A 26012-nucleotide genomic window follows, 5' to 3' on the forward strand; every position below is an offset into this window, starting at 1 on the left:
CCGTTTTCACCCATCCCACCACTCAACAGTACATGGGAAGCATCGCTTTAGGTCAGCAAAGGCATGTTAATGACATTGGAGGGCTATATGGTGTCCCATCACGTGGGCACGCCCCAGTTTGCTCAAGCCGTGTTCCGCTTGTTGGACATTTAGGCAGTTTAAAGTTTGTTCACTATTGCCAACAATATTGAGGCTGTATCTTTGCATAAAGCTTTCATGATTTCCTAGGAGTGGAATTGTGAGGTCAAAGGGCCGGGGGCATAAGCCTTTGATGTGTCTCACTTCCAGTCGCAGTGGGGGGTAAGGGAAGTGGGCAGCAAGGTCAAGGCCGCCCAGGTGAGAGAGAGCGAGAGCTCTGTGAAGAGGGACGTGACCTGACTTTGGAGTGAGAAAAAGCCGAGGTCAAATGGCGGTTCTGCTGGTTGTTCGCTTGTTACCTGGGGCCTTTTGAAATAATCGTTTTGCTGCTGGGAGGCTCCAGGTCCAGGTGTGGAGTGGGGATGGTGCATGGTCGGGAAAGGCACGCGCGATGATGTATATAAAAATGTTTGCACCTGGGATATGTTTAATGAATGTTTCTTCCTCCTTCGCTGGTTCCTTCCGTCCTCCATCTCCAGTAGAGTTGGAAAGATAAAGCCGCTATCACAGAGATAACACCCGGCCAGGTATAGTTCACTGAGTAGATAGAGAGCGCTGCCGGGATTCAGGGAAGGGAGTGGTGGACAGGGGGCAGGAGCTGGTGTGTCGAGCTGCTTCTCTAGGAGGCCACGCAGAGCTTCGGTGAACGTGTATTGACTTGACTTTATTCTCCCCGGAGGGAGGGGTATGTGTGGGCGTTGGTGGTGGCAGAGCAGCCGGGTAATAGCAGTAATAGCAGAAGTTCGTTGACTTATATTATGGGCCTGGAACATTCTGTGGGTTTTATCTATATTAATTCTTTAACCCTCACAGAAGCGCCATGAGACAGATGGTATGGTCACCTCCATCCTACAGATAAGGAGACTGGGGAGAAGAGGGGTTAATTAGCTTTCCTGAGGTCACCCAGCCAAAAAAAGTGGCAGCGCTAGGATTGGATCCCAGTCAGCAATGCCTCTTTCCCCCGCATAGTGCCTCCCACCTCTCCAGTCACTCACCTTTTCCTGGGATCTGCCTTACCTTGTGTAGGCCACCACCTGTCACACTGGATGATGGCAGTCTGTCAGTTCTTTGGGCTGGACTGTGAGCCTCTGGAGGGCAGGAGGTACGCTACATTCACCGTGCATCCCAGCCCTAGCTCAGTGGTTGCTCCCAAAATGTGGAGGAGGGTGGGATTCACAGAGCAGGACAGGGGAGAGACCAGGTTGGCCAGAACAGAGCACTGGGGTAGGAAGACTGCGGGGTTGAGCATGGGACGAGGGTACTGGGATGGCAGGCTGATTTGCTTAGAAGTGGACCTGCATCAGCGGTTGTGAACATGATGATCCCAGAAAGGTGCGTTCTGGAAAGGTGTGTTCAGGGCAGAGAGCCTGTAGCCTGAGGGCGGAGAAGGAGATAGGAGAAGATGTGAAGTCTGGATCGTGGTGACAGCAGGGACAAAGTAGACGGGGCCACCAGGAGAGACTTTATGAGTGAAAATCCTGCAGAATGGGATGTGGGGTCCAAGCGAGAGGAAGGAGCAACAACGACTCTTGAAGTCTTGAGCTTGGGTCGTGGAGACATGAGGGAGGCTTAACTGGAATATTCTGGAGGAGAAGTTAATTTTGGGGAATGAGGAAACTGACACAGAAGTATGTGGAACTAGTAGGACATCCAGGCAGCAATATTCACCATGTGCTAACGGGCATTGGGTTCCCCAAAGGAAGCGAGACACTTACGTGGATGCTGTAGGTGGATGGGGGTCTACCTCAGGGAAAGGCCAGTGGGACACACTGGGTAGGTCGGGACTCCCAAATAAAGCCCCATCTGCATCTGAGGCAGAGTTGATGGCAGATATTCACCTGGAGAGCCTGAGGGAGAGCACCCTAGCTACATTTCCAGATCTGGGGGCTGCCATACTTTACGATAACATGTCTACCTTTTTTTTTTTTTTAACCTTTCTTTGTTCATTTTCCCCGGAAATGTTGACATTTACATTTATTATTTAGGTAGTTTTTAATGCATGATTAAAAACAAAATTATATTTTGCCCTTTAAGTAGATTAAGGACGTGCCAGGGTAGGACACACCCGAATAAGGACTGAAGATAAGGGTCTCTGCAAGAGGACCCCAGAAGGCGGTTCTCCAGTCAGAACGCCAGGATTTGAATCTTTGCTACATCACTTCCTGGCTGTGACCTTGGGCAAATTCCCAAACTTCTCTGAGCTTTCTTTCTTTTTTTGTCAAGTGAGGACAATAAGATTAAACTTAGAGGGTTTCCCAGAGGGTTAAATGAGACTGTGTGCAAAAACAGCTCACTGTCTGGTTCATAGTTGTGCTCAATAAATATTTTTTTTTAATGCCAAGTCAGGAAAGTAGAGCTTGGGTCCCCAGTTCTCTTCTGTGCCCTGGCTGCTGGAGTTGTCAGGGACCAGAGAAGCTAGCAAGCACGCCTTACGTTGAGTGTTCGCTGTGGGCGGGTCACTGTGTTGCGTACTTCCCAAGGATGAGCTCTTTCAGTTCTCATACCACCCAGGTGAGGTGTGAACTGTCATCAGCCCCATTTTCCAGACCAGAAAACCAAGGTTTGGAGAGATTAAGTAACTTGCCCAAGGTCACCCAGCCAATTACCTGCCCTAAGCAGGCAGATCCCAGAGGTCACTAGAGTTCTGCTATCCTGCTTCTCAGTAAGGCAGGGCAGAGTCCCACTAACACACTTAATGCTTTGGTTTTGGGAGTTTCTGCATTCTCTGCTGGGGATCTGAAATCAGGTTATATAGTATTTAGAAATGAAAGGCTTATTGCTTATCTCCATTCTTCCTGTTTTTTAAAAACCAGAGTCCCATTCAGTATACAGCAAATTCCTGAAATAAGCAGAATGCCCTCCCTCATTGAAGACACAGGACTTGCGGATCACTGGCATTTGATAGATCCTGTCTCTGGGCTCGTTCCTAATACATGGGTCCGTGCCAGGCCCCAAGGAATGTGGCTTTGAAAAATCAGGATGTTACATCCCACCCTTATTCCATCCCCCTGTGCTCCTATCCGGAAGAATTCAGTTTAAAATAAGCACCAACTGTGGCCTGGAAGAAGAAACGAAGCCACAGAAAGGCAGCTGCCGACTCGGCTTGGTTGGGGGAAGGGGAGAGGGATGTAGGCATCTGAGATCATTTGATTCAACTGTCGTATTTTACAGTTGGGGAAACCAAGGCCCAAAGAAGTATGGGGTTTGTCCACAGGTGCATAGCTGGTGAGTAGGAGAGCCAGGGCCAGATCCTCGGCCCCCGAAGGCCACCCACGTGTCTGGGCCTTGGACATCTGGGTCAGGAGGAGAAGCCACTGGGACTTGCCCAAGTGGGGCCTCTTGGTGCCGAGACACTGCAGGACCCGGGCTGCTCCCCTCATTTGGGTCAGTGGAGCCATCGCTGGCTCTTTAAGGCCATTAAAAATAGTCGTAGGGATTAATACCGCACCATGAGCAAGTCTGCCCTGGTGGCTTTTTGAAGGGGTCCCCAAGTTTTATCCCACGCTGAGTCCCACAGGGCTTTCCTCATTGGGGCGTCTCCCTACCGGGGGACTGGTTGCAGGCGTTCCTCCATCCCCCACACGGTTCTGCGGAGAGAAGTCAGGAAGGTATGGGGAGCCCCAAATGCCTATGACCCAGCCTGGTAGGGTATGATGGCCTCCTTGTGTATCCATCCTGGGCCCTCTGGGACATAGGATTCTACTCAGAAGGGAAGAGAAGCGGCTGACAGGACGATGAAGGAGATGTGGGTGGGGTAGAAGTGCCGGCAGGGAGAGGGGGAGCCCTTCCATCTCGAGTGCCAAGGGGCAGGGGGAGGACACGTGGTGCCCAGGACGCGGGAGGGTGGGGTAGTGCCCGTGTCGGCACGCTGCCCAAGCAGGGAGGGCAGGGCACAAATTCCCGTCTTCCTCTTCTCACCCGCCATTCTCCTGTCTGTGCCTCCTGCCGGCCAGACCAGAGGCAGAGGGCAAGGGGCCATGGAGGTCAGTCCCAGGCAGTGAGGGGGGCGTCCCAATGGAGATAACACCTTGTTCGGTCACGCGCTTCAAGGTCAGGCAGACCGGAGTTCAAATCCTGCCCTGCCATTGAGGGAGTTGCTTCAGCGCCCTCAGACTCAGTTTCCCCATCTGTAAAGTGGGGCCGACAATCCTTATCTTGTGGGCTGCCGTGAACTCCCGCATGGGACTGTGTGCCTGCCTCGCGGTCTGTAAGTGTGGCGGTCTGGAGGCCTTGGCAGCAGACAGGCACGGCTGGGTCGATTTTACAGACCGAGGAAGTGGAGCTGCAGAGAGAGGGAAGTAGCCTCCTCGGGTCGTGTGAAGAGTGCCATGGGGGGCAGAACTGGGAATGAGATGCGGCCCCGTGACTCCCAAGGCCCAGGCTTTGTCGTTGGACGCTCATCCTGTAATTGCTTTCAGCCTCTCGGAAACCACTGGCTCAGATACCCACTGCGTGCTCCAAGTTGGGCTGATGAAAATGTGCCAGAGTCATTAAGCTATCAGTGGGGAAGGCTGCTGCTTCTCCCCTGCAGGAAGGATTCTGCCGTCTGCGTCTGCGGCAGCCGGCTTTGTTCGCACAAACTGCCCCTGATGCCCCGCCCTCCTCCTCCGCCGCTGCCGCCTCCTCCCCGCACCCTGCTCCCCCAGACAGGCTCGAGCGGGGTGCGCTTGGAGCGGGGAGGGGGGCGCTGTAAGTATTCTGGGGTGACACTGAAGGTATTCGTAACTCCAGGCAGGAGGTGCTACCTGGAGAATCCAGCCCCTGGATGGGGAAATGGGCAAGCACTATTTCTGCAACTTGACAGATGGATGCGCCCCAGGGGAAGGAGAGAGAGGAAGGCAAGCTGGACTTTCCTTACTGTCACAGCCAGTCCCCTCCGAGTGCCGTGCCAGGAACACAAATCCAGGTGCACGCTTGCCAAGGTGAAAAGAAGGGCCTCCGGCTGTGCCTGAACCGGGCTGACCGGTCCCTGGGGTGATGGCTTCAGAGGGCCAGGACGCAAAGGATCAGGCTCCGGGGACAGAGACCCGGGTAGGAAGATGGGGCGCAGCCGTCTCTGAACGCTTCAGCAGTCCTGGGGCTCGGTGGGATTCTGCATGGCGGAGAATTCCAGAGTGAGGCTGCTGATGTGATAAAGGGATAGCAGATGGTTCTAAGACTTTATTTTCAGTGTACTTTCCCCACCCTCTTTTTCTGGCGACTCCCTCGCCCCCGTCTGCAGAGGAGAGATGACTAGCTACCCTCTCCCCTTTTGGGTTTATTCCCTTTGCTTTGATGGCCGTGGTGCTGCTAATAGCGGACAATGGCTGCCCCTCCCGACGAACCAGGCACTGTTTCATTTTTTAAAATTTATTTTTAAAAAAGACTTATATATTTATTTGACAGGGAGATAGAGGGAGAGCACAAGTAAGCAGAGCAGCAGAGGGAGAGAGAGAAGCAGGCACCCTGCTCAGCAGGGAACCTGATGCGGGGCTCGATCCCAGGACCCTGGGATCATGACCTGAGCTGAAGGCAGCTGCTTAACCAACTGAGCCACCCCGGCGCCCCTAGGCACTGTTTTAAATGTGCTTCTTTCACAGAGCCTCAGACAAGTGAGGCAGATGTGCTGTGGTGATCATCCCTGTTGGCCCCAGAGGATGCGGAGGCACAGAGAGGTTTAGCAACTCAGCCCAGATCACACAGGCGGTCGGTAGCAGACTTGGCAGGGCTTTGAGTCCCGACAGTTCAGACCGAGCCCATCCCCTTTCTCACCAGCCAGAAGCTGCCTCTCTGAAGGGTGGCACAGGCATGCCCGGGCCAGACTTTCAAGGTTACGGCAGAGGGCGTTTTACTCCCGGCTCAGGGCTGCTTGGGGTCTGTGTTCCATGAGGCAGCACCTGCGTATCGGCGCTGTCAGGTTCTTTGTTTTGAGTAACTTATTCCCTGATCTCTGACCCCAGCCCCAACAGGTTTCCAGGACCAGATACACAATTTATGGGGCCCAGTGCAAAATGACAATGAGGGGCCCTTTAAATTCAGTATGTGTTCAGAATTTCAAGATGGTGACAGCAAAGCATTAAGCCAAGCATGGGGCCCTTCTGAGCACGGACCCTGTCTGAAGGCGCGGGTCCCATGCCCGTGAAGCTGGTCCATCTGTGTTCGGTGTGGCAGGGAGGTATCATTAAATAGCACTGGGTTTTCCTTTGCTTCCAATCCAGTCAAAGTAGGATTTCTAAGGCATTTCTTTCCATCAAAACGTAGCAGTCTGATCCAGGTACAATTCCACCAAGATAAATCTTAGAAATCTTTTGTCCCTGGGAGGAAGTCATATAAAGGCCTGGTACTTGGGTTAGAAGCTTTATTTTTGGGGTCAGACATCTTGCTGTATTATCTCCAATTCCTCCTAACCCTGCCTTTTAAACTCCCTCCCGCCTCCTTCCTTTTAGCCTGTGAACCTGCTCCAGGGTGTGCCCTGTTAAAGAACGAGCCCCACTCAGCCTCCCCCATTCCCATCCGCCACCTGCCTCACTGGTGGAAGGAGTGGTCTGTCAACCAGCCCTGTCGCCACTTCCTGGTTCCCGGGAGCACCCTAGGCCTCTGAAGTCTTATCTTGTCCTGTTTGAGGTCGTGGATTCCCTTCTCATGAAGGTGGCCTCCTGTCACATCCACTGATGTCTTTCTAGTCTCCGTCTTTCTTCACCCTTCTCAGGCATCTGGCATTCTCCTGGCTCTGCCAGCTTCTCTTCTGTAAAATGGGGATCTGGGTTGCTATGAGCAAATTGACTGGAAACAGGAGAATAGGTCTGACACTTGGTACACAGCCCATAGCTGTTTGCCGTGGCCGTGACTGGTTGTATCCTTGGTCCTGTCATCTGGAAATCCTACCTCTTTAAAAAAAATTTTTTGGGGGGGTGCCTGGGTGGCTCAGTGGGTTAAAGCCTCTACCTTCAGCTCAGGTCATAATCTCAGGGTCCTGGGATGGAGACCCACATTGGGCTCTCTGCTCGGCGGGGAGTCTGCTTCCCCTCTCTCTCTGCCTGCTGCTCTGCCTACTTGTGATCTCTCTCTCTCTGTCAAATAAATAAATAAAATCTTTAAAAAAATTTTTTGGGGAAAATTCCAGTATAATTTACATCCCAGTATAATTTACTACCTTTAATATTAGTTTCAGGTGTACAATGTAGTGATTCTACGTATATTTTATGCGGTGCTTATTGTGTTAAGTATACTCTTGATCTCCATTCTTAAGGTACTGGTGTTTTCTGAGTTCTGTCCTCTGTCCGTGTTTTTTCTCTCTCTCCATCATCTCTCTTCCTTTCCATAACCCTAACTGCCCCTGCCACCCCTCCAACCTCCCACATCCGCGTCTCTTTCCTAAGCTCAGGGTGTGCGGGGCAACCCCAGACCCAACTCATTTTCTTCCTTCTTTAAATCTGGTTTTCCTCCTCATCCTTCGACCTATTGCTCCGTGGGAACCTGAGTGTTTTTGTTGTCTCCCTTAACTGACCTCGCGTGCTGGCTGTGCTCTTCCCCGTGCTGGTCACTGGGGATGCAGCAGTGTGCAAAGACACAGGGGCTGCCACGCTTGCTGCCGGTGGGGGGCACACATAGCGATCCATGATTTGTCCTAGGAAGGTAACAAACCGGGGCCCTAATTTTGATTGGAGAGACTTCCCTGGAGAAGGACATTTGAACTGATATCTGAAGACTGATGAAGTGTTAATTAGGCATACTGGGGCTGGGGACCACTGTGGGCCACAGGAAGAGCTTGTGCAAAGGCTCTGTGGTAGCAAAAAAGATGTTTATGGAGTGGAAAGGCAATGGGGCAGAAGGGCAGAGAAGGTGGTAGAATGTGGTGTCGGGCAAGGCTGGGGATCTAGGCAGGGGCTGGATGGGGCATGGCCAGGAAGACCAAGTTACTGTCATTCTCGGTTCCTCCTTGCTGCTTATACCCACCCCTTGCCACCAGACTCCTTCTCTTTAACCCCTCTCCCATCCTGAAATCCTCATTGTTCACACATAGAAAATTAAAATAGCCTCTTGCCACCTTCAAATCCGTCTTTTGCACTATAGTCTTAAATAGGATTTCTAAAATGTAAATCTGAATAAGTCGGTCCTCAGGCTACAATCCTTCCCTGGCTCCCCATTTTCAGGACAAAGTCTTGCCCGGCTTCCCTGCTCGTTCGCTCCTTCACGCTTCACCCCTGCCCGTGGTGCCCCAGAGTTGGGTGGGATGTGCTTTGCTGCCTGAATACCTTTGCCTCCTTTGTCTGGTAATGTTCTGCTACCTTGCAAGCCACAGCTCACTCTCCTCCTCCAGGAAGCCCTCCCTCCACACTCAGGTGGGTGTGCTGGCCCCTCCTCTTTCCTGGGTGCCTGTGCACACTGGTGTGTTTGTCCATCTCCCTGTTTGCTTGTTGACTTGTGCATCTTCTTTGCCAGAATGGAAGCTCCTGGAGGTAGGGTACTAGGGTTCCTTTATCTTTGTCTTCTGATGACGTGGGGCTGGGCACATATGAGGTTTTTAAATACATGTTTTCTTGAAGACCTGATGATGAATAAGATGGTATAAACAGGGGGTGAAAAAAGGCAGCTCCATCAGGAGAGCTCTGTAGTTCTGTGTATGGGGATGATGGGTAAGAGGTCTGGTTTCCATGACCTCCCTGTACTGTCTGCTTCTGTTTTCTCTAATGACCGAGCACGAGTCTCACTGTCCCCACCGGCCACTTCCACCATCCCAAAGGGCAGGTGCACCAGGGTGAGCAGAGTCAAGCCTAAATCTATTCATTCTTCTAGCAGAGTGCTTCTTAGACTGTGGTGTGCAGCGGAATCACCTGGAGGGCTTGTTAAAACAGAGATTTCTGGCCCCATCCCCGGAGCTTCTGATTCAGTAGATGTGAACGGGAGCCCAAGAACATGCATCTCTAAGCTCTTCGCAGGTGACGCTGATGGTGCTGGTCTGGGGACCACTCTTTGGGAATCTCTTCTCTAGCTTGCTTTAAAATTACTCTCTATGGTGTTGGGGAAGGAGATGCGGAAAGCTTTTGCTTGGGTTTGGTTTTGTAGGTTTAAAGACCTATTACTATGAGACTAATGTGGATAGATGGATCAGATTCTACACGCTCCCCCTCCCCCATCTCCTGGCTTTGCCACAAAGTATTTCCGTGTTCATTCATCAGTTGGTCAGTGGATACGTTCTGAGGCTGTGATATGTGCATGGCAACACAAGTCGTGGAGTTGTTATTAAGCTGAAACTGGCATGAAACTGTCCTTAAGAGAAGTCCTCTGGTACAGATGTAACTAGGATTCAAGGACATCAAAGAAGAAACGCCTGTTTGGGTGGGTGGTGATTCCTTGATCTGTGGAATTGTCCCAGGCATCGAGCATTCGTGGGAATAAAACATTCTGATGAGTGAGACCACATGACTTTTAAGACCCTGGAATTCTGTGATTAAGGAAGACGGTGGCAATTGAAATGACAAAACGGCGCAAACGGAATGCTGTGGAGTTGGTAGTAGGGAGGTCTGCAGACTGGTTTCCGGAGTCAGCAGAGCCGTCCTCATGGAAATACTGAGATGACTGTCCTGATTCTTTTATTAAAAGGAATTCTCAGCCATTTATTTTTTTTTCTTTTTTTAGATTTTATTTATTTATTTGACAGAGAGATCACAAGTAGTCAGAGAGTCAGGCAGAGAGAGAGAGGGAGAACCAGGCTCCCCGCAGAGCAGAGCGCCCGATGTGGGGCTCGATCTCAGGACACTGAGATCATGACCTGAGCTGAAGGCAGAGGCTCAAGCCACTGAGTCACCCAGGTGCCCTGATGACAGTCCTGATTCTTAAGAAATATTTACGCTTGGTTACTAAGTGGATTTATAGCCGATGCCCCCACGATTTGCTGTTTATTGACCTCAGATCGTTGCAGAGGTTAAATAGAAGAAGCCACAAGCAGGCCCAGAATGTGCCTCGGGGACCCCTTTAGGTCCCATTTCCCCAGTCAAATGGAATTGAGACGTGGAGTGCTGTTTTATTTTTTTAATATATTTACAATAGAGAGAGGGAGAGAGAGAGAGAGAAAGAGAATGTAAGTAACCAACTGTAGAACTTGAACTTAGAGCCACTGGGTCACCAACTTGAATTTCAGACTCTCACCTTATTAAGAAAGTCCAACCAATTGCTAAATTCCACTGTTTGAGGCCAGGGTCAAAGTCCCTCTTTCAGGAGGGCCCAACACTTAGCACTTGGCACGTCAGGCTAAGCTGAAGCCCCTCGCCCTGGCCCCTCGCCCCTCTTCACCATTTATCAGCATCTGTTATGTGCAGGGTACTGAGTGAGATACAAATATTATCTACAGCCCTTCAAGGTAAGTAGTACTATCATCATTTCCAGATATGAAAAAAGGCACAGAGAGACTACGTAGCTTGTCCAGTTTCACACAGCAACTTGCCTCAATTCATTTTTGGAAGTCGATATAACCATAAAATCGAAACGCGGTAGAAGATAGGTCAAGAGTTCTAGCTCCATCTCAGATCTGAGTATAGATCCAAAACGCAAGATTAGAAAACAGAATGCAGCAGTTTATGAAGTGGATAATGTACTTTTGCCCAACAGAGAGCATTCTAGGAATATAGGAATGGCCCAAGAAGAAGAAACATTAGGAAATCAACATAATTCACTGTACCAATAAACTGAAGGAAAGTCATACATTAGTAGATGCTGAAAGGCTGATCAGACTTTCCTGTAATAAAGCTCTAACACAGGGATAAAAGGAAATACTTAAATTTGGTAAAGAATAAAAATTAGCCACACGTATCATTCTAAACAGTGAACCACTAAATCCAACTTCATTGGCAGTGGGGGTGGTCTGGTCTTCAGCCATTTAGCTGGGCTTCTGCTTCTGAGGTACTGGGCAGCCAACCAACGGAACCGCCCCTTTCTCCTTCTTTGCTCCAACAAAGTCATATTTATGTGGCCGGGTGTCCTTGTCTCATACTGTCCACGTGAGAGGTCGTGTCGTGAGGACACATTCCTGGATTTTTGGGTACCAGAGGCTTCCTGGGGCACCAAGGGCACAAGCTTTTGGTTGCCACATCTACCAGTGTTGGCTTGGATTCATGGTTTTCATGGCAGGAGTGGGACGTGTTTTTCTAGCACAGATCACCGTGTGATACATCAAAAATATTATCCGTATCAGCTTTTGTACTTTATACAGAGTTAACCACCATGTGGTGGGGAGGGAGCACTGCATGGGGATCCGGGAGACCTGAGTTCTGGTGACTCTGCCTCAATTAGCTGTGTGTTCCCAGGCAAATCTCTTAGGCTTGCTGGGCCTCACTTGGCTCCCTTGTGCCATGGGATGCTGGACTGGATGGACTGCCAGTGCTCTTTGCCCTCAAAGTTGTAATCATCGTCACCCTTCCCATGTGCCCCACACTGTTACAAGTGTTCTGCATAGAGATGAACTTTCCTTTTCATCCTTTACTTTTCTGGTTTTTCTTTTCCTGGGCCCGTGCTGTGACTGGGGTGTTGGCTCTGTCCAAGAGTGGGAGACACGTCTCAAGGGAAACGCAGCTCTGGGGCAGAAAGATGGGAGTCACTGCCTGGGAGAATGCTGGCAGCGACTGCAGAGGTTCCTCATCTTTGTTTTTTCCCTCTTCTCTTTTCCTGTCTAGTCTGTGGCAAGCGCTACAAGAACCGGCCAGGACTTAGCTACCACTACGCTCACACTCACCTGGCCAGCGAGGAGGGGGATGAAGCTCAGGACCAGGAGACCCGGTCCCCACCTAACCACAGAAATGAGAACCACAGACGTGAGTTTCCAGTTGTTGGGTTGGGGCAGTGATGAAGTGGGTGGGCAGGGCGAGAGAGTTTCTTTTCATCTCTGGCATCTTTGGTGGCCCCCATGGGTTGGTTTCAATGTCCTGTGGTGACTTGGCTCTTTTAATGTAACCCCAGTTTCCCCGTGGGTCCTCTGGGCCCCAGGCTTAGAGTGAGCTAGGCCAGGAGGCGACCCCAGTTCTGTTCCCAGAGGAAGGGAGGTGAGTGTTAAGCAGAGGGGAAGCCAGTTATCTGGCTGTTGTCCAATGCCAGACCTGTTCCTCTCTTTCCCTCAGCTCCAGAAGTTCCATTCGCAGGGGCTGACCTGACTTAGGCATAGCCCTTTGGCATGTCAATTCAGATGGACATTTCAAATGTTGCCTTGGCCACCAAGAGATGTAGAATATTCTGGATCTTTTTCCTTGACTGTTATAGGGGGTCACAGTTTTGGTTCAGGGCTCTCCTGCCTTAGAAACACCGCCCGTGAGCCTCCATGCTTTTCACTCGAACATTCCCTCAGCAAGCGTGGTGTGAGTGCACTTGTCAAAAACTCAAAATGGGGTGGCATGATGGAGTCTTAAGAGCTCGTTTCAAGGTGTGGGTCGTTCTAAGATCATTAGGTGAAGAAAATTGTGGACATGCCGTCTATTTTTTTATTTTGTTCGCAAGATTTTGCGGTAGGTATTCTTCAGCCGCACAATGCAGTGTAATGAAAGGGATCAGACTCTAGGATCTGGGGTGGCTTCTGCGCGTTTTAGTCCATCAACCGAGTCAACAGATGTCCATCGGCTACTCATGGGATATTTGAAATAATTAGCATACTCTGGCCAACACCTCTCTTGGGCTTAGTGTCCGTGTTGCCTAACCCCACCCTCCTATCTCCTTGTGACGTTGTCTTCTGAGTTAGCGAGCTCAGGCTGCCACAACAAAATACCACAGACTGGGCGGCTTAGAGAGCAGAGATTTCTTTTCTTGTTCTTCTGGAGGCTGCAGGTCCCAGACCGGCGTGTCATTGGTTCCCTCAGAGGGCTCTGTCGCGGACTTGTAGGCATCTGCCCTCTCTCTGCCTCTTCGCACGGTGGTCCTCTGTGATCACCCACCCCTGCTGAATCTCTGTGTGCCCAAGTCTCCTCTTTGAAGGATACCAGTGACTATGAAGGATGCTCACCGTTACCTATCCCAGAAGAGTCATGTCTCGAGGCCTGGGGCTGCGGCTCCAACATACACATGTTTGGGGGGACCCAGTTCAGCCCACATGCCTTCTTTAATTCCTACTCACTCACAGGGTTCAAGCCTTTCATGTGACAGACCCTTATTTCCTTGCCTGCTCTTATCATCTGGACAGAACCTGGGAAGCAGGACAGGGGCGTCTGACAGAGCTGGCCCACCTCCCTGTGCCAGTTTCTGAGTCGTGCTGAGCGCTCGCTCTCTCTCTCTCTCTCTCTCTCTCTCTCTCTCCCCCCTCCCTGGGGAGAGGTTCCCGTGGTTGAGCGTTTCAGAAAGGAAAATGTATGGGGCAGCTGGCATTTGCGTCCCTCTGTTTCTCCTCTTATCCCTTCTCTGATCTAAGTGGCCTAGGTGTACCTATTGTCTCTTCTGGCAAAGGAGGCCGAGAATGATCTCTTTTGATTTGGGTTGCTATCTGGAAAGTATTTATTAGCCACGGTTGCTCTCTCTGAAGTATTTGTTAACTCGGTATTATTTCCCAGTCCCCCCAGTGCTGGCTTATCTTCTTTACGTCTCTTCTCAAATGTCAAGCCGTTTGGTCCCTGTGTTGTGTTTACTCATGCAGTAGGGTCTAGAAAGCTTCTCTTTTGTCTGTGTCTCTTTTGTGTGTATGCACGGCGATGGCCACAGCAGAGGAAGGTTCCTTGTGGTCCCCCAGGTACGCTGCGGGCCCGAAGTGGATCAAGGAAATCTCTTCCTCAGACATCCCTGCTGGCTCCCCCACACCTGCACCCACACCCGCTGGCTCTTGACTTCTGAGGTGTGCGCTGGCCCATTTCCCTCCGTCTACCAGGATCTCCCTGGGTACGCTTGTGACTCAGCGTCTTCTGTCTCCTCTTGTCTTCACCATGAGGCCAGATGGCCTTGCTTAGTCAGGAAATGGTGTCTCTCTTTCTCCTGGATGGAGATGCGTCCCCGAGTTTGGCTGCGAGACCTCTCTCCTTCCCCTCTCACCTGCTGGTGACAAACTGAATTCTTCAAAAAGCCTCATCGGACCATCCCAGGGTTTTAAGAGGCATAGAAAGCAATAGCTGTTCCTGGGTTCATCCGGGGCCTCCTTACATGAGGAAAGTTCCAGAACCTTCACAAACATCTTTTTAGCAACATCTGCTCACAATGCCTCTGAGAACTCTGTGATTAACTCCAATGTTGCTAGCAAGGAGGGTGTGGCAGGAAGGCCGCTGGGTCCACAGAAGCCATTCCTTCCCTCTTGCCCAATTTCCCTGAACAAATCTGAGAGACAGAAGCTCTTCCCAGGTTCTCTGCACCGTGCACGCCACCAGTCTGTCTGCTGCAGAGAGTGTCTGCTCCGTTCCCTCCCATATTCCCCTGGTGAGCGGCCTCCCCGACCGTTTTCTCGTGAGCACTAATTGCCGGCATCATTAATACCCAGTCATTAGCTGCTCCCACTGTTTGGGGTGGGGGTAGGCTCCCATCCATCCTGCCCCTAAATGCCACTGGGGCTGTGTGGTGAATTGAACGTGACAGCTCTGCAGCCTCGAAGGTCCCAGCTTTGTGATCCCTCCTTGGCAAGGCTTCCGGGCTGGGGGAGGGAGGCAGGAGAGCTTCATCCAAGAGGCTGATCTGCAGTCTCCCCCAGGAAAAGTTCTGGACGCTGACAAAGTGGGAATGCTGACTTCTCCCTCTTTAGCAGAGCCGCAGGGTGGCCCAGCTGCTCGAGAGCACACGCAGGCCTCCGGGAGAAGCAGCCCTACCGACTCAGGAGTTTTCCGCGGCTCGGGCATCTGTGCTCACACCACCTGCAGCAGGAGAGACCTTTTGACTTTGGTCCGCCTGCCATCCCTCACCGCACCCCCCCCCCCCGACTGTGCCTCCAGCCAAGCCGATGCTCTCGCCTGTGCTTGCTGCTACTTTCGGGCAGAGTGGACTGCGGGGGCCAGCACTGACCTCCCTCCCCGCCCAGCCCCAGGCTGCCCCAGGCCGCCAGCTCAGCAGTCCACGGCCCCTCCCGCCCGTGTTCTCTCGCCTTTGTTCCTCTCCTCGCTGCTCATTTTCTCCTGATGACACACCTCTTGTCCCTTCTGTAGGTTTTTCCCCTTTTCTTCATGCCCTTGACTCTCTGCCTCCACTCTAGGCAGCGCTGGGATGATTGGAGCTCCGACCTTCACCTTGGGTGATCGTACTTTTCTGATGGGGTCTTTCCTACCTAAGCCGTCACCCTTCCCCTCCCTACATGTGTGAGGCCAGATTCTTCTTCCTTCTTGCATTTCTCTGAGCACCTGTGTCTGCACCTGTGTGTGTGTGTGTGTGTGTGTGTGTGTGTGTGTGTACCGGTACGCACACGTAGACTACATGTGTATGGCGGGGGGACTGGGGCAGGTTAAGACTCCGTGTGGTGCCAGTCAGAAGCATTCTCTCTCTCTCTCTCCCTCTTTTGGTAACGATTTATTTATTTGTAAAAGATTTTATTTATTTGAGAGAGAGAGCAAGCAAGCATGAATGGGGGAGGGGCAGAGGGAAGGAGAAGCAGACTCCCGGCTGATCTGGGAGCCCATGGGGCTTGATCCCAGGACCCTGGGATCATGACTTGAGCCTAAGGCAGACACTTAACTGACTGAGCCATGAAGGTGCCCCTATTTATTTATTTTAGAGAGAGAGAGAGAGAGACCGTGAGTGAGCAGGGGGAGGGACACAAGGTGAGGGATAAGAAAAGGGAGAGAATTCCCAACAGACTTCCCACTGAGCACAGAGCCGTAAGTGGGGCTCAATTGTGTGACCTTGAGATCTTGACCTGAGCCGAAATCAAGAGTCAGACGCTTATTAACCGACTGAGCCAGCCAGGTGCCCCACTCAGAACCATTCTCTTGTGACTTCTGAAATGCCACTTTGGTAAACAGTCCTGCGGGACCAGGGTAGCAGAGAGAACTGGATTAGAATTCCGAACTCTTTGACCCATGCTCACCATGCTGCAACTTTTCTTGAACTTCCTTTTATCTTCCACGCACAGTGGGAATCTACTAAAGTGATGATTTCAAGGTAATTTTCTGGGAGGTAGGGTGGGTGTGAGCACTGATGAGGTCCTGTACCAGTGGAAAAGCTGTGTAAATAAATTCAGTCTAATACACGCATCTGTCTGTCCATCCATCTATCCATCCATCTATTGGCTGTATCTCTGTGCTAGATACTGTCTTAATCTCTGTCCTGAGAAGGAGTGTGTAATGGAGTGTGTCTAGAATAGTGAAGGGCCAAGGGCTCAAAGGCATGGCACGCTTTGTACCCCTTAGGGCAGCCATGCTCCCAGTGTGACGTCAGAATTCCCTGGGAACTTGTTGGAAATGCAGATTCTTGATTCCGCCAGACCCGAGACAGAGACTCTGAGGGTGGGCGTGGCAATCTGTAGTTTACTGGGCACTCCGGGGCACGCAGAAGCTTGAGAACCACTGCATTGGGGATTTGGAAAGACTTCACTGAGGAGGGGCATTCAAGTTAACTCTGGAAGATTCAAGAGGAACTTCCCAGGAGGGAGAGGGCTTCCCAGGTAGGGGCAAAGGCAGGGATGAAACAGCACAGTATGAAACAGCACAATACCCCAGACAAGGGATTGTTCTTGGGTCTGACGGTAGCATTGGAAGAACGGTGGGAAAGTGAGCAGGAGCCGCCATTGGAAGCATCTATATGCCAGGCTGTGTAGCTGGCATCCTGTATGCAAAGGAGAGCCACAGTAGCAATTACTAGAAGGCAAGGACAAATGATTTATAAAGTTGTTTGACATAGTATTAATTGTCCCATGGTATATCTCTTTTACCTGATAGTGTAAATGAGTAGAAAATGTTCTCTGTAACACACTTGGCGCGCCTAAGAGGGAAGTGATTTTTAAAAATATGGATCGATAAAATTTATGTCAAGCCTGTGTCTCGGGTCCCTGCAATGGAAGTCGGGTTGTCCTGGGTCCTGAGAGGTGTCTGTCTTCTGCCCAGGGATGGTGTGCCTGGCATATAGGTAGGCTTTCAGTATCTGCCAAGAGAAGAGAAGGCCCCACACTAGCACGCCTTTGGAGGGCATATTGTACTCTGCGGGACTGGAAGAGGAGAGCTGAGTTGATTAAGGGTAATGTCGGCTGATTAGATAATCTGAAAATTAGTCTGATAATGTGCAAATTACCTAAAAGAAGCATATGATGTCATTGCTACACTGATGGGGAAGATCTAAGGGATGTCAGTCTCCTGCCATCTCTGTCCTCTAGCATATGGCCCGGGGGCGACGAAGAGAGCTTTAGGAGAGAGAGTGAAAATTGCCTTTGACACAAGCTTAAGGATTTTGGATCACTCTGAAGGTGCCTGAGAAACCATAAAGCACACACAATCCACCACTTATCAACCCTGACACAGGAAATTCAGGCTTTGTTCCAGGGGAGAGAGAAGAAAATTCAGATACAAGGCTCTGTCTGGAAAAGCGAGCTGCTGCTCACTTCCTGAAGAATGAATTTGGAAACTAACCACAGGTGTTCTTCGGGTGAATTATTACCTAACTAAAGAGTTTACAGATTGTGAAGCAAGCAAAGAGCAACCTGAGGGCTCCCTCTGGCCTTGAGGATAGAGTTGGAGTTAATTTTTCAGGGTTTTTGGCTGGGAGAATGGCCACGGAATTGGCCAGGCCAGAGTCCGAGTTCCGACATTGCCACTCTGCCATCTTGTGCCTGTGTGATTGTGGGTCAGTCGCTCACATTTCTGTGCTCCTTTGTTGCGTCATCTGTAAGATGGGGGAGTAACTGTACTGACCTCCTGGGGTTGCTGCCGGTCTTCAGCGAGACGATGTGGGTGTTTGGCACCATGCCTGCCCACTGCGAATGCTGATATCCCGTCTCTGTGCCATTCGGACCAGCAGAGCATGTCTGTGACCACAGATGGCTAATCTGAATCAGGGCTTGTCTGTAGCTGTGTGATACCGGGAAGCTAACTGCCTGTGGGGGTCTCACTGGCATCAGACGTACCTACCAGAGCCCGGCCTGGCCCTGGTGCATCCTTTGCTAAACCATAGATGGAGGACCGCAGTCCCACACAGGCGAAACATGGGTATTTACTGAGCACTTACTGTGCATGTGCTCATGTGTGGGGCTAAGTATAATTGGGCCTTTAAAAAAACATAGCACATGGTCTTAACCCTAGGATAATTTCCGGTTGAATTGGGGAAGTAAGATGGATGCAGGAAACCCAGAAGGGGAAAGCGTGGGGCTGAGGCGAACCGTGTAGCATCCCCATATTTACTATCCCATTTCCCCATTCCCCCTTACCTTCCCGGGAGCCTCTTTGATTTCTCTCACATTTTGGCCCAATTACCTAGAAGATTCTGGACTGAAGAGTTTCACGTCCTGAGTAATGACCATGACAGTAATACTTCCTGACGTTCCTTGAATGTGTCAGACAGACACTGCGCTAGGCAGGCCACGTTTCTCTCATTCCCTCTTCGCAGCAGCCCCATGAGGAAGGTGGGTGCTGTGTCCCCTAGAGGACACCAAGGCACACGGACTCCAGCCGATGTGCTTACAGACATGGAGCTTGAATGTGAATTCTCCCATCATATGTCACTTCTTGGGAAGTGTCTTTAGGCCTTTGACTCCCCCCGCCCCCCGCCTTTATCAGAAATAAAATTATTTCACCTAAGAGGGGAAGAAAGGACAGAAGGCTTAAGGTGCTGGGCACTTTGCACTGTTGTCTCGTATAAAGTTCACAGCCCACGAAGCACGTGCTAGGACTGGAGCTTGGAAAGGTGGCATCGCTTGCCCCAAGTTACATGGTTAGCAAGATGGGAAGCTGAGATGTGAATGTGCTTGAGTTGGACACCATTCAATTAAGTCAGGACATTGGAACCCCAAGTGATGGCTCCTAATTTCAAAGATGGGATCTTCATCCTAGTGGTATCTCCTAATTTTCACCTGTAGGCCAATTGTGGAGTGCATCATAGCGCACAGTGGCTTTTCAAAAGAAACAAACGTATTAATGGGCCCTTCTCTTGGATTGCCTAGCAAAATACCAGAGACTAAGTGCCTTAAACAATAGGACTTTATTTCTGGCAGTCTTGAAGACTGGAAGTCCAATATGAAAGTGCTGCTGTGTCTGTGTTTGGTGAGGGCTCTCCTCTTGGGTTGGAGATGGCCACCTTCTTGCTGTGTCCTCGCATGGCTTTTCCTTGATACAGGAGAAGTGAGCTCTCTGGTGTCTTTTCATATAAGGGCACTACTCCTGCTGTCCTCATGACCTCATCTAAACCTGATCACCTCCCAGGGACCCTACTTGCTAATACCGTCACCCGGAGGGGTAGAGTTTCAACATATACATTTTGGAGGAGATGCAATTGAGTCCATGGTAAGCATGTTTAATCTTCAGAACTAACTTTAGCTGTTTGTGGTGTTATGTGAAACTCCCCCCCATTACAAATTCTGCCCGAGATTTTAATTCGTAAATGAATCTCACTCTAGAAAAAAAATCACACATCGCGTAGTTCAGTAATTTCCCTGCATCTTCCATTTGTGACTCTCGCAGTCTTTCCTGTCTTAACTCTAGTATATTTCTCTTTCTGACCTTGTTCTTTAAAAACCATAGTGCTGTGCCCAAAGTGATACCTAGGATTCATCCTTGGCTTTGTTTTCCTTCACTACCTGTATCAGCTTCCCCTCCAAAACAGACTCCAAGGCCATCTTCCTTTCTTCATCTCCTGGCCTCCACCAGCTCCTGCTTAGAATCCCTGCAACTTCTTGATTGGTCTTTTAGCCTGTTTTTACTCCATGGATTGGCCAAAGTGGTCTTTTTATTTATTTTTATTAAAAGATGTATTTTTTAAGTAGACTCCACACCCAGCGCAGAGCCCAATGTAGGGCTTGAACTCACAACCGTGAGGTTGAGACCTGAGCCAAGAGCAAGAGTCGGACGCTCAACCGACTGAGCCCCCCCAGGTGCCCCAGGTCTTTTTAAAATATAAAATAGATTATGCCATACTCCACTCTCAGAACTTATAATGCATTTAAATACGATCCAAACTTCTCACCTTGAGGGTCAGCGTTATTTCTTCTCAAAGTGAGGTCAGCAGCTTCAGCATCCGCTGGGACCCAGGTGGCCAACTCCTCCAGGTTTGCCCAGGACACTCCCAGTTAGAGATTGAAAGTCCTGTGCCCTGGGAACCCCCCAGTGCCAGGCAAACCTCGACGGTTGACTACCCAGTGGGGGGGCTTGTAAGAAATGTGGAGTCTCAGGCTCTAAGCCAGACCAGTGAATCCTAATCCGAATTTTAGTGAGAAGCCTACCTGGTTTGTTTGCACAGCACTCACATTCGAGAAGCCCTGAGGCCTGCCATCCACCCTGACTTGACTTCCCTCGGGTGTGTGGCTTCTGTGGCCGGGGCAGGGTAGTAGCTGGTGGGCCTGGGAGCCAGTGTAGCTGCTTGCTGACATGTGACCCGTGACAGCTACCTCGCTTCTTTGTGCTGTGAGAGTCATCTATGTAAAATCAGAACATTGATGCGTCTATCTCACGGGGTTACGTGAGAGTCAATAAGTCAATTCATAAAAAGCCCAGCATGAACAGAACATGTATGGGACATGCGTGTGGTCATAGAGCAGTGCTTGAGCCCATCAGAATCACCTGTTCCTTAGCACAGAGACTGCTGGGTCCTCCTACAGGAGTTTGGACTCGGTAGGTCTGCGGAGGGACCTAGAATTTGCATTTTTAACAAGTTCCCAGGTGAACCACTGCCTTAGAGAAATCCAGTTTTTGGAGACTGATGCTCAGTTTTTTTTTTTTTTTTTCTTATGGATTCACTGAGTTAAGATGACTGACCAGGAACCAGGTTGCACTGTGAAACCCAGGGGATAGACTTGGTTTTCACTCTTTCCCTAAAGTTCTGTCCTAGGATGGCAAACGACGTGTCTGTGGCTCTCAGCAGTGGCTTCCTGGCTTGCTTTCTGGGTGTGTCCCCCATCTGGGCCCTCATTCCTGGGCTGGGCTTCCCTTCTGCTCTGTGGTCTCTTGACTCTGTCCTAATCCTCAGACCTGACACCAGAGGCATATCCTTTTCATTATCTTGAGTACTGCTTCTCAGTCCGAAGGACCTAGAAAATGCTGGTCCGTTGTGGGCTGCTGGGGTTGACATGGCCGAGTCCTCCGGAAGTGGTGGTGAGGAGGGGTGGAGAGAGGCAAGGCTGAACAGGAGACCGAGGGACTTGCTGAATTCTAATATCACAGTAATAATATCCTGACAACTTATACGGATGAGGCTTATCCTGCTCTAAAACGTGGAGATGTCCTGCAATTCTCTAAGGGGAATGACTCCACTTCATTCAGAGCCCCACTGACATAGTTACTCTCAGATTAAACGTTTCTCCTTTCCCCTAACTCATTTGGTGGCAATAACAAGTTGCTACGCCAGGGCATGAACTGACCCACATGACCTTCCACTGGAAAATTGAAATATCTTCTCGTGCTTTCCCTAATCAGCCCTGCAAAAAGTCATCAGCTCTGCTTGGTTTTTTCCCTCACTTCTCTGAAGCCTCAGTGGCAATCCCAAAGTTGCCAAACGGGGGGCTAGATCACAAAGGACATGGCCGATGGGTCACGTGACCACCTAGGCCCAGAATTGGGGATGTGCTGTCCAAAATCCCGGCAAATCGCAGCTCTAACCAAGTAATGTCTGTCAGGACGGAGACATCGATGTGAGCGGACATGTCTCCTGTTGTCACAGCACAGCGTTTAGGCTTCAGTGTTCTCAAGGTGTATGTCTAATGGTATGAGTTTTGGACTCCACAAAAATGGAAGAAAAGAAGTAGATGCAAGGATGAGTGGGGTGACTGACACCGCATTTAAAACTTGTGGGGCGCCTGGGTGGCTCAGTGGGTTAAGCCTCTGCCTTCAGCTCAGGTCATGATCCCAGGGTCCTGGGATCAAGCCCCACACTGGGCGCTCTGGTCAGCAGGGAGCCTGCTTCCTCCTCTCTCTCTCTCTGCCTGCCTCTCTGCCTTCTTGTGATCTTTGTCTGTCAAAATAAAAAAAAACAAAACAGAAAAACAAAAACTTGTGTAAAGATTCTGCAGCCCCTCAGGCACATAGTAAGACAGCCTGTTTCTCTCCAGCTCTGTGGGGTCCCTGGTGAGAGGCCCTCAAACACGGGGTTCAAGGGGCTCTGAAGCCAACCAAGTCTGGGAATTCGTCACTCCTTCCATCCTGGTTTTCCAAGAAATGTCTCAGGGAGAGGATTCCTGAGGGAGGGAAGGCCCACTGGCTTTCTCCACCACAGCTTTCTTCTCTCCGATGTGTCCCCAGTGACTGCTGCTGCTCCCTCTTTCTGTCCCTGTTATGAACAGGACTGATGTCGGCAGTGCCTTAGAATGGTCACTCGGTCCTCGGGGGACACTCGACGCCCACTCAACTCTTAGGCTTTGACTTCCCTTTGCCTCAATGTTTGTTTTGTCCAAAGTGCCTCTGTGAAGATTGTCCAGCCTTTCCTGAAATATTTGCTGGCCAGCACGGTGTCGGCCACGGTGCCAGGTGCTGGGGATTCCGCCATTAAGGACACTGCTCCTGCCCTCAGGGAGCTCGCGGCAGACAGGGAGAGAGACGCGGCCACGCGCGTGACCAGTGATGAGAGGCTGAGGTCCCTCTGGGTTTGGAAGACGTCACGTTTCTGATTCTCCCTTCGCCCCATTAGAATGACTGAATCATAGGCCGGAAAGGGACCTTACAGTGTCCTCTAGCATATTCTTCTGCCCCTAGCCAGGCAGGCAGGCCACCCCGGGGCCCGGGGCCTCTTCAGAGAAGCCCGCTCCTCCTCCTGTGCCTTTGTCCGACTGGCTCGGCTCCCAGCTTCCCGCAGCTCGCTCTGCCATTTCAGCCCATCCTTTCTCCTGTTGTCCTGACACCACGGCCTGCGGCGGACTTAGACCCATCCGTAAACTTGAAGACTCTGAATCAGGCCTTGGCCTTCGTTTCTGCCGGGGGGGACTGACCTCAGCGCCTGGCATCGCTCTGCCTTGGCAGCCCCTCTCAACCTCACCTACATGCACTTCGTCCCCAGCGCTAGGGGGCACAGCGGCCGCTGAGGGAAGCGAGTTCTCTGCCGGGGAGGACTCTGGCGGCCCAACGGGCGGGTGGGGAGTGGCCTCCCGTGTCTGTTTCCCTGCCGGCCTCCGCTGTCCCCTTGCCTTCCCGCACGCGGGGGAGGTCGGCCTCGTTTGTCTTCCTTCTGGAGCCCTGGGGTGGGGCCTGACTGAGTGGCCAAGAAGAACGGGCCTGAATGGAATCCCAACGTTTTTATTCCTTGGATCTGTAGGATTTATTTTTTCATCAGTTCTAGGGAAGCAGTGAAGAAAGGTGTCAGGCCTTGGGGATAATTTATATGAGTAAACACGTAAGGAGTAGGGTAAGCAAGAGCATGAGAATTAAGGCCATTTATCCAGGCTTTGAGGCTCTGTTTGCCCTCTGGTCCAGCCTTCCCCACAGTCTTTATCTTGCTCCTTTAACCCTCTCCTTGCCCTGCTTGGCGTGGGCCCGCGCAGAGCTGTGTGCAGCTGCCCTGGCGCCCGCCCGCCGCCCGCCCCTCCCACAGCCCTCATTAAAGGCTGGGTACAAGGTAGCGGGATGCGGTGATGGCCTCCAGCTGAGGCCTGCTCGCTGATTCTGCAGGGAAGGCACGTTGGCGTCCACCCTCCCTCCTCGCCTTCCCTTCCTCTTCTCGCCGGACCTGGCCCATGTGTGTGGCCTGGGTGGCCAGCCTGGGTCTGCCTCTTTGCGTTCCCTCTTTCCTCGGCCCTTTTCTTTCCTCCGTCCTCTGAAGACGCGCTCTGCACAGCCAAGTGGCCCTGGCTAGGATGCTTTACACTTGAGAGATGAGGTAATAACAGGTGGCAAGACCAGAGGCTGCCGGAGCCCCGGATTCCGGTTGCCATGGAAACAGGTCAGCCCTGTGGAGGGATGGGAACAGTCAGCCAGGGAGGGTGGTGGGGAGCCAGTGAGAAGGGCGAGGAGAAGCAGGGCTCCTCCTGGAGGGCTCTTCTCACTGCCCCCTGGTTCCCCAAGAGCTACACACCCCAACTCGCAGGCCCAGAAGAGAGAGCCCATGGGCGGCAGGGCTGGGGGGTAGGCATGGAGCACAGCCGCGTGTTTGTGCGCACCAGGCCCTGGCAAGCGGTCTGAGCGTCTGCTCAGAATGTGAAGTCATGCTTTTGTGGATGGGCTGTGGGGTTGGGAGGGCGGCGCTAAACTTCTGGCTTGCTTCCGATTTCCCTAGGACACTTGGGATGCAGCTTCCGTCTTGGCAGGACCGGATGGGGGGCTGTTGCTGGTGGCCAGACTGTCCTCGCCACGCCTCCCATTTCTGGAGTGGCAGGCAGGTCGCCGCCGAGATTGGACCCAAGGGGGAAAAGACAGCCTGGTGGTAGTTTTAAGGAAGATTTGGGGCCTTGTTAGCCAGAGACATGATGGAAGTGGACTATAAATACCTTTCCAGAAGGACTGCTCACCCTTAACTGAGTGTGGTGGTGTGGGACTCTTTGGGGCTTGGCTTTTCCTTTCTCTTGGTTTGGTTGGAAGGCTCCCTCCCATCTCCTATTTATTTATATATGTGTGCATGCGTGTGAGTGTTTCTTCATGAACTTTGTTCTTGATTTCCATCCCCCCCACCCCTTGAGCTTTGTAGAGTTATCTCCCCCAGGTAAATTCCTAAAGTCTCAAGGCTCACTTTATTTTCTTGGCAGCTTCCTTGTATCTCTTACATGATCTCAGCCCATGAACATTAATCAACAGAAAACCAAATCCATCATTATGGACGCTGCCATCGAGAAACCACTCGGGTCTTTGCCCTCCTGTTGTCTTATTCTATGAAGTGGGACTCCATTTCCCATAAGCAGAAGCAGACTCTCTATTTAAATCCCTCTTGCAAGGTCTGTGTGAGCTTCCTATTTATAGTAAAATCCTTTTTATAATGATCTCATACACGGTACCAGGAAATTGCTCATGGCTGGGTCAGGCCATAGGCCAGTAGAGCTGTGGTGTAAGCCTTACTTAAAAAAAAATTCCTTCCAGAGCCTCTGGAATTCTCTGTAGAACTGTTTTCACAGAGAATGGGACAATAAACGGGATCGCCCAGTATGGATTACCATGGTAGGGACATGAAATTTAAGTTCAAAGAGAATTTCTGCTCTTATCAGGCCAACCTCAATCATTTTTATCCCTTTGGGCTTCCTAAATGATGTATTGGGTGAATCAAGTTGAGTCTAAAGAGATTTATGAAATGTTTTATATGCAAGGTGTGGCCAGGGAGTGTTTGCCTCTGGACTTTCCAGGACACAGAGTCTCTGGGGACATAGACGACCCAGAGGTGAAGCCAAGACCATAATCTCTTTGGGTTTCAGTTACATCATCTTCAAATAATCCCCGCTTTACCATGTTTTTGTGAGAGTCAGTGAAACAACGTACGTAAAACCTCCAGTGGAAGATCCGTCATGGTTTTATAGCATAATAAATGTCTGCTTCTCTTTCTTTTCAAGAAACTGTTTAATAAGAGGGAGGCTGCATGGGTAGGAGAAAGCCGGCGTCCCCTTCTCAAGGACAGTGAATTGTAGTCTTATGCTTTCCTACATGTTTGCATACAAGATGGTGTTTTCCCTCCCATAGTAGGGGTGCGTGGGGTGATTCTTCCAGCAACCCAGGGCCCTCAGCCACCCATTCTTGTTTACTGTGAGAGCTAGACCTGACACCAGGCCAGATGACTGACCAATCCATCCGGACGTGGACCAGCACTTCTCTCTGAGGACCTGGGAAATAAGCCGTGTCGTGAATGATATTCAGAGCGACAGATAACTCTACCACAGGGAAAACAAACACAGTGCTCTGTCCCCACTAGGAGGATGT

General features: G+C 51.0%; 1 protein-coding gene across 6 annotated transcripts in view; it reads left to right on the forward strand.

Annotated features, from left to right (window-relative positions):
- Window positions 1–26012, forward strand: part of DPF3 (double PHD fingers 3) — a 268632-nt gene that overhangs the window by 171700 nt on the left and 70920 nt on the right. For 5 of the 6 annotated variants that reach the window (XR_006818793.1, XR_006818792.1, XM_046009580.1 and 2 more), the window contains exon 7: window positions 11787–11924. The exons of the other annotated variant lie outside the window; for it this stretch is intronic. Coding sequence is in view for 3 of the 5 variants with exons in the window: in XM_046009580.1 (XP_045865536.1) it covers window positions 11787–11924 (138 nt within the window). In the remaining 2 variants the exon portion in view is untranslated. The remainder of the gene's footprint in view (window positions 1–11786; window positions 11925–26012) is intronic. 6 annotated transcript variants of the gene reach the window in all.

The sequence above is a fragment of the Meles meles genome, chromosome 6 (assembly GCF_922984935.1).
Source record: "Meles meles chromosome 6, mMelMel3.1 paternal haplotype, whole genome shotgun sequence".
Classification (NCBI taxonomy): Eukaryota; Metazoa; Chordata; class Mammalia; order Carnivora; family Mustelidae; genus Meles; species Meles meles.